The 10,893-nt window shown below is 39.1% G+C and overlaps 1 protein-coding gene across 1 annotated transcript in view; it reads left to right on the forward strand.

Moving 5' to 3' along the window:
* LOC107000103 (uncharacterized) overlaps window positions 1-9,963 on the forward strand; it is a gene marked incomplete at its 5' end in the record, with an annotated part of 28,957 nt that extends 18,994 nt beyond the window's left edge. Inside the window, 9 exon segments of the mRNA XM_015146851.3 lie at window positions 5,814-5,940; window positions 6,260-6,355; window positions 8,396-8,470; window positions 8,473-8,544; window positions 8,547-8,792; window positions 8,795-9,035; window positions 9,037-9,275; window positions 9,278-9,325; window positions 9,328-9,963. Coding sequence (XP_015002337.3) covers window positions 5,814-5,940; window positions 6,260-6,355; window positions 8,396-8,470; window positions 8,473-8,544; window positions 8,547-8,792; window positions 8,795-9,035; window positions 9,037-9,275; window positions 9,278-9,325; window positions 9,328-9,833 — 1,650 coding nt within the window.
* Between the last annotated feature and the right edge of the window lie 930 nt (window positions 9,964-10,893).

The following is a 10,893-nucleotide window of genomic DNA, read 5'->3' on the forward strand; positions in this document are numbered from 1 at the left end:
TTGTAGGTTCTGGATATTAGCCCTTTGTCAGATGAGTAGATTGCAAAAATTTTCTCCCATTCTGTAGGTTGCCTGTTGATTCTGGTGGTAGTTTCTTTTGCTGTACAGAAGCTCTTTAATTTAATTAGATCCCATTTGTGAATTTTGGCTTTTGTTGCTGTTGCTTTTGGTGTTTTAGACATGAAGTCCTTGCCCATGCCTATGTCCTGAATGGTTTTACCTAGGTTTTCTTCTAGGGTTTTTATGGTATTAGGTCTAACATTTAAGTCTCTAATCCATCTTGAATTAATTTTCATATAAGGAGTAAGGAAAGGATCCAGTTTCAGCTTTCTAATTATGGCTAGCCAGTTTTCCCAGCACCATTTATTAAATAGGGAATCCTTTCCCCATTTCTTGTTTTTCTGAGGTTTGTCAAAGATCAGATGGCTGTAGATGTGTGGTATTATTTCTGAGGACTCTGTTCTGTTCCATTGGTCTATATCTCTGTTTTCGTATTAGTACCATGCTGTTTTGGTTACTGTACTCTTGTAGTATAGTTTGAAGTCAGGTAGCGTGATGCCTCCAGCTTAGTTCTTTTGACTTAGGATTGTCTTGGCAATGTGGGGTCTTTTTTGGTTCCATATGAACTTTAAAGCAGTTTTTTTCCAATTCTGGGAAGAAAGTCATTGGTAACTTAAAGGGGATGGCATTGAATCTATAAATTACCTTGGGCAGTATGGCCATTTTCACGATATTGATTCTTCCTATCCATGAGCATGGTGTGTTCTTCCATTTGTTTGTGTCCTCTTTTATTTCACTGAGCAGTGGTTTGTAGTTTTTCTTGAAGAGGTCCTTCACATCCCCTGTAAGCTGGATTCCTAGGCATTTTCTTCTCTTTGAAGCAATTGTGAATGGGTGTTCATTCATGATTTTGCTCTCTGTTTGTCTGTTATTGGTGTATAAGAATGCTTGTGATTTTTGCACATTGATTTTGTATCCTGAGACTTTGCTGAAGTTGCTTATCAACTTAAGGAGATTTTGGGCTGAGATGATAGGGTTTTCTAAATATACAATCATGTCATCTGCAAACTGGGACAATATGACTTCTTTTCCTAATTGAATACCCTGTGTTTCTTTCTCTTGCCTAATTGCCCTAGCCAGAACTTCCAACACTGTGTTGAATAGGAGTGGTGAGAGAGGGCATCCCTGTCTTGTGCCAGTTTTCAAGGAGAATTTTTCCGGTTTGTGCCCATTCAGTATGATATTGGCTGTGGGTTTTTCATAAGTAGCTCTTATTATTTTGAGATATGTTCCATCAATACCGAATTTATTGAGCGTTTTTAGCATGAAGGGCTGTTGAATTTTGTCAAAGGCCTTTTCTGCATCTATTGAGATAATCATGTGGTTTTTGTCTTTGGTTCTGTTTATATGCTGGATTATGTTTATTGATTTGCGTATGTTGAACCAGCCTTGCACCCTAGCGATGAAGCCCACTTGATCATGGTGGATAAGCTTTTTGATGTGCTGCTGGATTCAATTTGCCAGTATTTTACTGAGGATTTTTGCATCGATATTCATCAGGGATATTGGTCTAAAATTCTCTCTTTTTATTGTGTCTCTGCCATGCTTTGGTATAAGGATGATGTTGGCCTCATAAAATGAGTTAGGGAGGATTCCCTCTTTTTCTATTGATTGGAATAGTTTCAGAAGGAATGGTACCACCCCCTCCTTGTACCTCTGGTAGAATTCAGCTGTGAATCCATCTGGTCCTGGACTTTTTTTGGTTGGTAGGCTATTAATTGTTGCCTCAATATCAGAGCCTGCTATTGGTCTATTCAGGGATTCAGCTTCTTCCTGGTTTATTCTTGGGAGAGTGTATGTGTCCAGGAATTTATCCATTTCTTCTAGGTTTTTAGTTTATTTGTGTAGAGGTGTTTATAATATTCTCTGATGGTAGTTTGTATTTCTGTAGGGTCAGTGATATCCCCTTTACCATTTTTTATTGTGTCTATTTGATTCTTCTCTCTTCTTTATTACTCTTGCTAGTGGTCTATCAATTTTGTTGATGTTTTCAAAAAACCAACTCCTGGATTCATTGATTTTTTTGAAGGGTTTTCTGTGTCTCTATCTCTTTCAATTCTGCTCTGATCTTAGTTATTTCTTGCCTTCTGCTAGCTTTTGAATGTATTTGCTCTTGCTTCTCTAGTTCTTTTAATTGTGATGTTAGGGTGTCAATTTTAGATCTTTCGTGCTTTCTCTTGTGGGCATTTAGTGCTACAAATTTCCCTCTACACACTGCTTTAAACGTGTCCCAGAGATTCTGGTATGTTGTATCTTTGTTCTCATTGGTTTCAAAGAACATCTTTATTTCTGCCTTCATTTCGTTATGTACCCAGTAGTCATTCAGGAGCAGGTTGTTCAGTTTCCAGGTAGTTGAGCAATTTTGATTGAGTTTCTTAGTCCTGAGTTCTAGTTTGATTGCACTGTGGTCTGAGAGACAGTTTGTTATAATTTCTGTTCTTTTATATTTGCTGAGGAGTGCTTTACTTCCACCTATGTGGTCAATTTTGGAATAAGTGTGATGTGGTGCTGAGTAGAATGTATAATCTGTGGATTTGTGGTGGAGAGTTCTGTAGATGTCTATTAGGTATGCTTGGTGCAGAGTTGAGTTCAATTCCTGGATATCCTTGCTAACTTTCTGTCTCATTGATCTGTCTAATGTTGACAGTGGAGTGTTAAAGTCTCCCATTATTATTGTATGGGAGTCTAAGTCTCTTTGTAAGTCTCTAAGGACTTGCTTTATGAATCTGGCTGCTCCTGTATTGGGTGCATATATATTTAGGATAGTTAGCTCTTCCTGTTGAATTGATCCCTTTACCATTATGTAATGGCCTTCTTTGTCTCTTTTGATCTTTGATGGTTTAAAGTCTGTTTTATCAGAGACTAGGATTTCAACCCCTGCCTTTTTTTGTTTTCCATTTTCTTTGTAGATCTTCCTCCATCCCTTTATTTTGAGCCTATGTGTGTCTCTGCAATTGAAATGGGTCTCCTGAATACAGCAAACTGATGGGTCTTAACTCTTTATCCAATTTGCCAGTTTGTGTCTTTTAGTTGGACCATTTAGCCCATTTACATTTAAGGTTAATATTGTTATGTGTGAACTTGATCCTGTCATTATGATATTAGCAGGTTATTTTGCTCATTAGTTGATGCAGTTTCTTCGTAACAGTGATGGTCTTTTCATTTGGCATGTCTTTGCAGTGGCTGTTATCAGTTTGCAGTGGCTGTTATCAGTTGTTCTTTCCATGTTTAGTGCTTCCTTCAGGATCTCTTGTAGGGCAGGCCTGGTGGTGACAAAATCTCTAAGCATTTGCTTGTCTCTAAATGATTTTGTTTCTCCTTCACTTATGAAACTTAGTTTGGCTGGATATGAAATTCTGGGTTGAAAACTCTTTTCTTTAAGAATGTTGAATATTGGCCCCCACTTTCTTCTGGCTTGTAGAGTTTCTGCCAAGAGATCTGCTTATAGTCTGATGGGCTTCCCTTTGTGTGTAACCCGACCTTTCTCTCTAGCTGCCCTTAACATTTTTTCCTTCATTTCAACTTTGGTGAATCTGACAATTATGTGTCTTGGAGTTGCTCTTCTCGAGGAGTATCTTTGTGGCGTTCTCTGTAATTCCTGAATTTGAATGTTGGCCTGCATTGCTAGGTTGGGGAAGTTTTCCTGGTTAATATCCTGCAGGGTGTTTTCCAACTTGGTTACATTGTCCCCGTCACTTTCAGGCACACCAATCAGATGTAGATTTGGTCATTTCACATAATCCCATATTTCTTGGAGGCTTTGTTCATTTCTTTTTACTCTTCTTTCTCTAAACTTCTTTTCTCGCATCATTTCATTCATTTGGTCTTCAATTACTGATAATCTTTCCTCCAGTTGATCGAGTTGGTTACTGAAGCTTGTGCATTTGTCATGTAGTTCTCATGTCATGGTTTTCATCTCTATCACTTTGTTTATGGACTTCTCTGCATTGGTTATTCTAGTTATCCATTCTTCTATTCTTTTTAAAAGGTTTTTAATTTTTTGCGCTAGGTCATTGTTCCTACTTTAGCTCTGAGAAATTTCATTGACTCAAGCCTTCTTCTCTCAACTCGTGAAAGTCATTCTCGATCCAGCTTTGTTCTGTTGCTGGTGATGAGCTGCATTCCTTTGGAGGGGGAGATGCACTCTAATTTTTTGAATTTACAGCTTTTCTGCCCTGCTTTTTCCCCATCTTTGTGGTTTTATCTGCCTTTGGTCTTTGATGATGGTGATGTACTGATGAGGTTTTGGTGTGGGTGTCCTTTCTGTTTGTTAGTTTTCCTTCTAACAGCCAGGACCCTCAGCTGCAGGTCTGTTGGATTTTGCTTGAGGTCCACTCCAGACCCTGTTTGGCTGAGTATCTAGCAAGAGGCGGCAGAAGATAGAATATTGCCAAACAGCAAGTGTTGCTGCCTGATTCTTGCTCTGGAAGCTTTGTCTCAGAGTTGTACACAGCCGTACAAGGTGTGAGGTGTCAGTCTGCACCTTGTGGGGGATGTCTCTCAGTTAGGTTACTCAAGGGTCAGGGACCCACTTGATCAGGCAGTCTTTCCGTTCTCAGATTTCAACCTCCCTGCTGGGAGAACTACTGCTCTCTTCAAAGCTTTCAGACAGGGACATTTACATCTACAGAGGTTTCTGCTGCTTTTTGTTTAGCTATACCCTGTCCCCAGAGGTGGAGTCTACAGAGACAGGCAGGCCTCCTTACGCTGTGGTGGGCTCTACCCAGTTCGAGCTTCCCAGCGGCTTTGTTTACCTACTTACACCTCAGCAATGGCAGGTGCGCCTCCCCCAGCCTCTCTGCGGCCTTGCAGTTAGATCTCAGACTGCTATGCTAGCAATGAGGTAGGCTCCGTGGGTGTGGGACCCTCTGTGCCAGGCGTTGGATATAGTCTCCTGCTGTGCTGTTTGCTAAGACCCTTGGTAAAGCACAGTATTAGGATGGGAGTTACCTGATTTTCCAGGTGTTATGTGTCTCAGTTTCCCTTGACTAGGAAAAGGAATTCCCTTCCCCCTTGAGCTTCCCAGGTGAGGCTATGTCTCGCCCTGCTTCAGCTCTCGCTGGTTGGGCTGCACCCACTGACCAGCACCAACTCTCCAACACGCCCCAATGAGATGAACCCAGTACCTCAGTTGAAAATGCAGAAATCACCTGTCTTCTGTGTCGCTCATGCTGGGAGCTGGATGCTGGAGCTGTTCCTATTCGACCATCTTCTTTTTTTTTTTTTTTTTTTTTTTTTTTTTGGTTTTTAAACTTTTATTGAGTTTTACATGTTTACAAAGGAACTAAAGTTTTATCACTTCAGTGAAATCTAATATGTTGACACACTCTCACATGAATTTACGCAGAACACTTTTATGATCCATCTGTGTTGCACATATCTGTGTAGTGAGTCCTTTAATCCTGTGGTAGATCTGTCTCTGTATGTATGTTTCCTTATGAGAAGATATGTTCCTCTTTTGTAAGGAAGACTTTTGTATTCAAATTGGAATACTCAGAAACTAGGAAAGCTCTAGGCACATGTAGGCACTAAATATTTTTGCATTAAGTAATAAATTAATGCACCAACAGGATATTTCTCTTGATTTTTTATCCACAATGTGTAACATAAAGCAACATATATCATGGAGGCCCTTTATAACATTTTCTATTTAATTTTCAATAATAAAAATGGTAAGAATTAGTCCCTAAACATCTTTTTTCACGTCAGCTGATTCTTATCACTTCAGACTGAGCAGAACTGTTATTTTTCAGGGATCAGTGTCATTTAAGGATGTGACTGTGGGCTTCATTCAAGAGGAGTGGCAGCATCCGGACCCTGCTCAGACGACCCTGTCCAGGGATGTGATGCTGGAGAACTACAGCCACTTTGTCTCAGTAGGTAGGTAGGAATTGTTTCCCATGTAGAAGACCAGAATGTATGTCCTTTCTTATCAATAGAAACTTGTGGAACTTTTGTATATAATATAAATAATAGTTAGGTTTGAGGTTCAGAGGTCAAGGACAATGTATCCCTTTTGGATACCAGAAAGAATGTTTTTTCTCTGCCCCCATAACAGTATTAAATGGGGTGTGTGTGTGTGTGTGTGTGTATGTGTGTGTGTGTGTGTGTGTGTGTGTACACTGTTTGGTGTATACTGTCTTCCTCCTTCAGGGAAGCCCACCCAATTTGTCCCAAGTAATATAATTCTCATTCACAGGGTATTGCATTCCTAAACCAGAAGTGATCCTCAAGTTGGAGAAAGGCGAGGAGCCATGGATATTAGAGGATAAATTTCCATTACAGAGTCATCTGGGTGAGTTAGTAAGTGCCAGATGGATGTAGGTATATTCCAAAGGGTAAGTTCAGATAACAAGACCATTGAAATGTTCTCCAGGAATCATATTTTAGAGGCTCCAGACCTTTGGAAGTAGCATGTTGACATGACCCAAATATCCAGTGGCTCTGAATCACCCAGCATCTCCCAGTATCACTTCCCTACACACTTCTTGTTTTTTTAATTGTAGTATAAATTATATAGTTGTCACAGCTTAATAAATTATATATATATATAAATATATATATATAACACTCATATACCCATCATTGAGATGAATATATAGAGTGATTTTTCAATACCCCCAGAAAGCTACCTAGTGTACTCTTCCTAGTAAAGACCATCCCTCCTTCTACAAAATATTAAATATATTTTTCTATACATGCTTTTTTGAGTTGCTCTTTCATTAGCATTCTACCATATTCACCATTTTTTACAGAATTATTTTAAAATAGCCTGGGCCCTGTGATTCATGCCTGTAATCCCAGCACTTTGGGAGGCTGAGATGGGAGGATCGCTTGAGCCCAGGAATTTGAGACTAGCTTGGACAACACAGGGAGACCCCATCTCTATGAAAAATTAAAAAATTAGCCAGGCATGGTGGCACACACCTGCGATCCCATGCCTGGCTAATTTTTGTGATCTCAGCTACTGGGGAACTGAGGTGAGAGTCTTGCTTTAGCCTGGGAAGAGGCTGCAGTGAGCTGTGTTTGTGCCATTGCACTGCAGCCTGGGTGACAGAGCGATTCTGTCACTAAAATATAAAAAGCAATTAAAATTAAAATTAAATGTTCAAACAGTAACGATTTCAGCGTGAAGCCTGAAAAAATTTGTGTTTGGAAAAGCTCTCTAGGTAATACTGATAAACATTATTTTTTAAGTACCAATGATTAAATATCTATGTAGGGCACTGAGAGAAAATCATAGATAAAGTAATGGCTGCCGGGGACATAGTTGGTGAACGAAAACAGAACTGCATGGAATATTTTAAAATTCAGTGTTTAACAAAGAATATTTTAATAGCAATCCAGCTGATGTTTGTGCTTGGATGAATTATACAAACAGTGCTTTCATCTTTTTTAGTAAATGAACCTGGAAGTGGTGGGAAAATTTGGGAGGGCAACTTTTTAAAAACACTGTTAGACTGTAAGCTGACAATGAAAAAGCAATCAGTATAAGATTATGATGGGAATGAGCAATTTATGAGGGACAAACAGCAAAACTTACCTAGAGTGAAATATACTCATTCTAGACTTGTAAAAGAATGGCTTGGTTAAAGTGTTTGTTCTTGGGACCTTGGACTCAATATAGTGTAGTACAGTTGATGGAATAAAGGGCAAATCCCACAGCCGGAATAGAACCATAAGCCTGATCCTCTGGCAAGGATGGCTTGTTCACTCATTGATTTCACTCTTATTGTTGCATACTTTTATTCCTAGTGAATCAGAGCTAGAAAAACAATTAATCCAGGTGCAGTGGCTCATGTCTGTAATCCTAGCACTTTGGAAGTTCGATGTGGGTGAATTGCTTGAGGCCAGGAGTTCGAGACCAGCCTGGCTAACATGGCAAAATCCTGTCTCTACTAAAAACATAAAAACTAGCTGAACATGGTGGTGCACGCCTGTAGTCCCAACTGCTTGGGAGGTTGAGGCATGAGAATCACTTGAACCCAGGGAGTAGAGGTTGCAATGAGCCAAGATCATGTCACTACACTCCAGCCTGGGTGACAGAGCAAGACTCTGTCTCCAAAACAACAACAACATCAACAGCAGCAACAACAACAACACACAGAATTGGAGTCTGGATTATAGGACTATCTATGAATTAGAAATTTTAGAAATTTGATTTGTTGCTGCTGTGTTGAGTTGAAAAGAGGTATAAGACTGGAAGTGTGCACATTGTTGTCATAATGTAGGTGTGAGCAGATAATGGCCTGAACTAAGCCTTCAAACATAATGCTAACTTTATTTATCTTACATATCCTTGTCAACTAATCTTTCTTGTCACTCTATATTTCAGAATTAATTAATACTAGTAGAAACTATTCAAGAATGAAATTCAATGAGTTTAACAAAGGTGGAAAATGTTTCTGTGATGAAAGCATGAAATAATTCATTTTGAAGAGGAATCTTATGAATATAATAAAAATGGGAACGGCTTCTGGCTGAATGCCTCATTTGGCATCAGAAAATTAAAAATTGGGAGCAACCTTTTGAATATAATAAATATGGGAAAGCTTTCACTGAGAATTCACTCTTCCTTGTATATTAGAGAGCTTACACAGGACAGAAAACCTGCAAATATACGGAACATGGGAAAACCTGTGGTATGTCATTTTTCATTACTCATCAGCAAACACATCCAAAAGAGAACCACTATGAATGCAAAGAATGTGGAGAAAATATCTTTGAGGAATCAATCTCCTTGAACATCAGAGTGTTTACCCATTGAGCCAGAGGTTAAATCCCATTCCAATTCAGAGAACCCACTCAATTTACAATATTATTAAATATAATGAATGTGGAACCTTTGTCAGTGAAAAATTAGTCCTTCATTTACAACATAGAACATATACAGGATAAAAGCCTTATGAATGTCATGAATATGGAAAAACCTTCACCCAGAAGTCAGCTCACACAAGACATCAGAAAACACACACGGGGAAAACCCTATGAATGTCATGAATGTGAGAAGACCTTCTGTAAGAATTCAGACCTCATTAAACATCAAAGAACTCACACAGGGGAGAGATCTTACAGATGTCTAGAATGTGGGAAATCCTTCAGTGAAAAGTCAGCCCTTACTCAACATCAGAGAACACACACAGAGGAGAAACCATATGAATGTCATGAATGTGGGAAAGCCTTCTCATTTAAGTCAGTCCTTACAGTGCATCAGAAAACACAGGGGAGAAGCCCTATGAATGCTATGCATGTGGGAAAGCCTTTCTCAGAAATCAGACCTCATTGAACATCAAAGAATTCACACAGGAGAAAAACCTTATGAATGTAATGAATATGGGAAGTCATTCTCTGAGAAGTCAACCCTTACTAAACATCTAAGAACTCACACAGGTGAGAAACCTTATAAATGTATTCAGTGTGGAGAATTTTTCTGCTACTACTCAAGTTTCACAGAACATCTGAGAAGACATACAGGGGAGAAACCTTTCAGATGTAATGAATGTGGGAAAACCTTCTATCAGAAGTCGACCCTAATTGTTCCCCAGAGAACTCATATAAGACAGAAACCCTACGAATGTAATGAATGTGGAAAATCATTCTGTGTGAAGTCAAAACTCATTGCACATCATAGCACACACACAGGGGAGAAACCCTATGAATGTAATGTTTGTGGAAAATCATTCCATATTAAGTCAAAACTAACTGTACGTCAGAGAACACGCTTGGGGTGAAACCCTAGAGTTGTAGTAAGTGAGGGAAATTACTCTGGGTGAAGTCAGAACTTTGTAGAACAGAGAACATAAAGAGTGAGAGAAATCTGTTAATATAATGATAATGAGAACACCCTTGCCCTGAAGTCAATTCTTACAGTATAGAAGAAAACTTAAAGAGGGAAAAAACAATGTGAAGATAATGGAATGCAGGAAAACATTATTCTGGAATTTGGACCATACATTATATTATAAAACTGAAAGTGGAAAAAATTATTGGTGATTGAATATAGGAAACATTTTGCTCAATGTCACACCTCAGTAAACATCAGAGAGTTCATACAGGGTTAAATGTGGCTCAGCATCCCTAGGTTGAGAAGGGACACATTTTTCTGCTACTCCAGTTTCACAGAACATCTGAAAAGACACACAGGAGAGAAACCTTTTGGGTGTAATGAATGTGGGAAAGCCTTTCGTCAGAAGTCAGCCCTAATTGTTCACCACAGAACGCATATAAGACAGAAACCCTATGGATATAATGAATGTGGAAAATCATTCTGTGTGAAGTCAAGAGGCCAGAGAAAATGCACAAACTATAGGAAACTATAGGAAAGAATTTACTATGAGGTTATATTTTATAGAGCATATGTAATAAGAAGTACCTTCTCAGTGAACATCACATAGTAGAGAAAGTATTTTTAATTGTATCCAATGTGTGGACGTTTTAAGTTAAAATCTAAATTTAATATAGACCAGAGGTGTTGATTTGCAGGATATCTAGCAATTTAAGAAAATGTGGAAAAAAGGTTTTTTCTTTCTTTCTTTCTTTCTTTTCTTTTAATTTTGAGATGGAGTCTTGCTGTGTCACCCAGGCTGGAGTGCAGTGGCGCAATCTCGGCTTGCTGCAAGCTCCGCCTCCCGGGTTCAAGCCATTCTCCTGCTTCAGCCTCCCAAGTAGCTGGGACTACAGGTGCCCACCACCACGCCTGGCTAATTTTTTGTGTTTTTAATAGAGACAGGGTTTCACTGTGATCTCAATCTCCTGACCTCATGATCCGCCCACTTTGGCCTCCCAAAGTGCTGGGATTACAGGCATGAACTACCACGTGAAAAAAGGTTTTTA

The sequence above is a fragment of the Macaca mulatta genome, chromosome 9, assembly GCF_049350105.2.
Source record: "Macaca mulatta isolate MMU2019108-1 chromosome 9, T2T-MMU8v2.0, whole genome shotgun sequence".
In the NCBI taxonomy this organism is placed as follows: Eukaryota; Metazoa; Chordata; class Mammalia; order Primates; family Cercopithecidae; genus Macaca; species Macaca mulatta.